At 33.3% G+C, this 5,086-nt stretch overlaps 1 protein-coding gene across 3 annotated transcripts; it reads right to left on the reverse strand.

Moving 5' to 3' along the window:
• Positions 1-2,876: 2,876 nt before the first annotated feature.
• Positions 2,877-4,225, reverse strand: LOC111906576 (NAC domain-containing protein 83). Of its 3 annotated transcripts, none has more exons than XM_023902345.3 (3): positions 3,936-4,225; positions 3,520-3,836; positions 2,877-3,287 (listed from the first exon to the last, which is right to left on the reverse strand). In XM_023902345.3, the coding sequence occupies exons 1-3, from the start codon at positions 4,162-4,164 to the stop codon at positions 3,006-3,008; spliced, it is 828 nt and encodes a 275-aa protein (XP_023758113.1). In that variant the 5' UTR covers positions 4,165-4,225; the 3' UTR covers positions 2,877-3,005. The 3 variants fall into 3 exon arrangements, with proteins under 3 accessions (XP_023758113.1, XP_023758106.1, XP_023758101.1); XM_023902338.3 differs by having other exon boundaries at positions 2,877-3,290; XM_023902333.3 differs by having other exon boundaries at positions 2,877-3,308.
• Between the last annotated feature and the right edge of the window lie 861 nt (positions 4,226-5,086).

Below are 5,086 nucleotides of genomic sequence, written 5' to 3' on the forward strand. Positions count from 1 at the left end.
TTCCATAAATCTTTTAGGGGGCCTATTGATCCTTAAAAATGTAAACTTTTTGGACATGCATGCCCCATGCATGTCATTCCTCAAATCTAGGTCAAAAAGAAAAAAATGGACCTAAAGCTCATGCAAGATTTCCAAATCACAACCATTTCTCAAATCTATGATATATAATGTCATTGGGACTCTTAAGTGTCATAAAGTTGCAAACTCTATCTCTTTGCTCCACTTAATTAAAATCCAATAAAAGAGTTTATGAAGCAAAATAACTCTAGATCTCTAAGGAGAAGATAAAAGACTAGATCAAGAGCCTTACAAATAGTCCAACAAGGTGCTTTCAGAGGTTGGGGAGTGTTGCTTGCTGGTCTCTTGTACAAAATCTTCCTCTACATCCTTTAAAATAAAAAACCTAGCAAATGAGCTCCAAAAACTTCAAGGAAGATAAGGGTTAGTATTTCTAGGGTTTGAGAGTGATGGAGGCCGGGGATGAATAAATCCTAGCCTCCTCATTTCTTTAAATAAAGCGTAAAGCCCGAAAATTAGTGTTTCGTTAAAATCAGTTACCACGCCGTGACACGTATATATGGCCACGCCGTGGCAGGGTCTTTAAATTCTACGATCCATGAAAACATTGTCACGTCGTGGCCATTCAAAATGAAGATTTAATAAAATATAATGAATTAATTCATACCTGGAATGTAAGCATTTAATGATGTAGCCATAAAAGTTCATATCTCTTAATCTTCATGATAAACAAAATTTAAAAGGTTCGGAATTCGAGATAAGGGTGTTAAAACTAGTTAAATTTGTATTAAATGAGATTGTGATACCAAAAGAACGGGACACAATTACGTTTTGCCTTAAAATTTAAGTCTTTTGTATCAGTGTGCAACACGATGTGATGCAAATGCAATCTCTTTTTTTTTTTTGGCAAATGTTAATCAAGCTTATTTTAAACAATTCATCCCTTGGTGTGGGACAGGTATTTTTATTCGAGTTTATTTAATTTTTATGTTTTTAAGAAAAAGATTACATGTAATTGTGTCATAAAGAGGTGGACATTTGGATATATATTCATATTTAAAAGTAGAAAAGTAAAAAAAAATGATGCTTTACTTTTCTTTCTTAAAGCAACATGTGTTAATGTCAACTTAAAAATAATGTTCATATTCTCATATTGCATAAAAGTATGAATATGAAAGTTGTAATATACAAAAACTTCACCTCAAAGATTGGAAACCTTTTGTAAGCGTGGAAAATAAAATCTATTTTCATCAGATTTATAACCGATTTGAATTGAATGCATATGGTGTTATTTTGGTTACCGCCTAAAACTGGTTTTATACCCAACCAAGTCACAATTAATTCAAATAGAAAATGAGGTTTGGTGAATGCAAATATTTATTTTTGAATATGTTATCTATTAGTTAGTTATAAAATCAAGATTTAATAATAAAAACATATAATCGTTATAATTCAAAAATAAACAAATCTAAACATTTTCCCTTGGAGCATGTTTTAATACAAATTAGGGATGAACATATGGACCGGAGAATCGGCCGGAACCGGTACCAGAACCGGAACCCGATGGAACCGGTTGGGCCGAGACCGGGACGACATTCTTGTGGATTTTTGGAATCGGGAACCGGTAGAACCGGCAAAAACCGAAACTGTATGTTGCTATTTCTCGAGGACCAGTTCCAACATTTGAAGTCACGGCAAGAAGCGGTAGAACCAGCGGTCCAGTTCGGTTCCTATCTTCCACCAAGTTCGGTTCCTGGGCCGGTTCCAGTCGGATCGGTTCCTTTGCTCATCCATAATACAATATTATGCTTATAATTCCATTTATAACATAATTGGTTTAAAAGTGCACATTCAAACATGCCTAAGTGGAAAACAAACTTTACTACCCCAAAGCCGAGAAACCTAACCATCTTGGCTGGGTTAATTCGACATTTAAAACCACAAACAAAATCGACAACACACATCTCTTTGAGACTATATTTCAATCAAGACCAAATTGTGAAAACGTAAAGGATCGTCTCCTTTTGGCCCGAGAGTTTGGATTCATAAGTAAGATAACGATCTTGTTATGAATACTATAATCATAATATTAGGATAATGAATAAATAAGCTCACAAACCCAAACAATAAATATGAAAAGAAAAATTTAGAACACACAGATTTAATGTGATCCACACGATCATCAGAGTAAATCTAAAGACAGACATTTTATTAGACCTGTAGAAATACAACTGCCATACAAACGTTTCATGCGTAGGTTTACCTAGGTATTAGAGATGAACATATGGACCAGAAAAACAAAGCTTAACCGAAAACCGACCAAAACGGGACCATATACACATATTCGGTTCAGTCTTCAATTTGAAAAAAAATGTTAATTCGGTTTCGGTCTGGTCCTGGACCACACCCTACTCACGATCCTAAGAAACTAAAACGAACCAAAAACCGACCAAAATTGAACCGAACCGGGATCCTAAATACATCTTCGGTTTGGTGTTTGGTTTGTAGAAAATGTTAATTTATTTTCGATCCAATTTGGGTTTTGGTCTGGTTCGGTCCGATCCGTGAACCAAGCTCACCCAACACTACTAGTTATAACGATATCTATTTATAAAACGAGTTGGTCTAAACTATTTGTGGGTCAAAACCCACAATCCCAAGACGTCATCATCTGAACACGTTTTCTGGTTCGCACAAACCTTAGAATTAAGCAACGCAGTCGACCTCGTTACCAAGCACTACAACTGCCACCACAGTTCTGGTTTAACCTCAAAAATTTCTTGAAGGGAGTGTTGCCCCCGACCCCACAAAGACTGGGAGCCCATTGCTAAGTGACGATCACAAGGACACAAGAAAAATTCCAATTAATACCCAAATTATTTAAAACGAAGAATATTATTACAGTTTTCTTGAGACGAAATGAATATCACCTTCGAAATTGACAATAAATTCCTAATATGTTAAACAAAAAAAACTACATTAAGTGGTTACATTATTCTTGATATATCTTCATCGTCTAATAACTTCCTAACTGAGGAAACCTCATGAGTCACCACACTTGATCCACAAGATGATGATGATGACAACGACGATGATGATTCATATTTGACATTGATTCCATCATTTCTCAACATAAAACCATGATGATGAAGCTCTTCCTGTGGAGTTAAACCACTTGTTATTGGCTTCCCTTCTGCACCTCCTACTTTACTTCTTCTGTTCATGAATATGTGACATAGGACCCAATTTCCCATCTGAATCCATGACCTCTGCTGAAACAAATTAACCGGCTAAATCACAAAGAAACGAATTAGTTTAATGCGTATTATTCCTAAAACTATTCCTTTTTGGCTTCTTTAATGGATTTCAATGGGGTTCTCTTTTGCCATGAATATTCTGTCACGAATATGGCATGTTGAAAACTAATCAGTCCTTGTGAAAATGTCCATTTTTAGAAAAATATACTTTACATGTTTAACAAATATCATACAAGATGTATACCTGATCATTATTGGAGCTGGTATTTGGCAAGCAATTAGGTGAATGAACGAGGCGATATTCATGCATAATCCAATAAGTTCTTGTGGTCGAGCCTCCATGCATGGGCTTGCCTTTGTAGAAAACAAGTGTCTTCTTCATCCCAGTAATAATCTCTTTTCTTCTTGAATCCGATTTGTTATTACTACAACACCTTGTAATCTGTTTGTCAAAACCAGTTGTTTTCCAATATCCATCCTCACTTGCTCTATTTGATCTATGCCCATTACCATACTTGGGTTCGTTCTTGCTAAAAAAATACCTATCTTGCTCCCAATCCCCTAATCGAACATCAAAATTCCAAATAAATAAAACATGTCATGCAAAGATAATTACAAAATATTTATATTTTTCAAAAGAATGATGATAAAAATACTAACCAGGCAAGTCCCAAGGATTGAATTTGCAAATGTCGAGAATTTCAGGAACGATGGAAGCAGGAAGAGGGCAGGAGAAGACCTTACGAATTAGATATTGAAATACTATCTCTTGATCAGTGGGTTGAAACCTAAACCCTGGAGGTAACTTAATGGCTCCATCTCTAACAAAATTGAGCTTTGAAATCTCCTTGTGAACCTTTTCTCCATGCTTTTTTTGATGAGTTGACATCAAAGAAACCAAGAAAGTTGTAAAGAAGAAGAAAAGTGGTTAAGTATTAAGTTGAAGTAGTGAACATATATATACTGCCCGTTTTATAGCATCAAACTAAAAGGCTTTTGCTTTTCATCAGTTTGGAACATATCCCATATGGTACTTGTCCCTTAAGTTTTGTAAGCATACTATGCACATATAATAGTAACATATTCCATGTTCATTCTTATTTAGACCATATATTTCCATATCAAAAGAGCAACATATTTTATTTTTTGCCCATGTTTTTTGCTAAGTTAGAGTCATCACATACAAGTATTAAAGTACAAACAATAATTATCCGTTGATGAAATTTAAAGTATCTTCTTTTCCCTCGTAAACAAAAAAAAATATAGTATGTTGTTTTCATCTTAAAATGAATATATATATATATATATATATATATATATATATATATATATATATATATATATATATATATATATATATATATATATATATATATATATATATATATATATATATATATATATATATATATATATATATATATATATATAGTATGTTGTTTTGTGTAAAAGGTAGATTGCATTTTATTCTTTTGTAAAACTGGATACTTATATATGCATATATGAAACTTGATCAAAGTTTTCTAAAGAGTGTTTTAAAACGTGTATTAATTTTAAATAGTATTTGAAATCTTTGTTTTGAAAGTAAAAGTGGTGCTTCTTTACTTTAACTTGGCTTTGGGATTATGGTTCTTTGAAAGCATGCTTTGAGTTGGTTGAGTCATTTGCATGTCTCACAAATGTAATTGCCTTTGTCCTACATATATACCCCATTTGATTTATTGGCTTTTGATTCTTGATTCTCTTTTCATTGATTTGTTTTTAAGGTGAGTGGCACCTTGAGTGATTTATATAATAATTAAAACCATGTA

The sequence above is a fragment of the Lactuca sativa genome, chromosome 5 (assembly GCF_002870075.4).
Source record: "Lactuca sativa cultivar Salinas chromosome 5, Lsat_Salinas_v11, whole genome shotgun sequence".
NCBI lineage: Eukaryota > Viridiplantae > Streptophyta > Magnoliopsida > Asterales > Asteraceae > Lactuca > Lactuca sativa.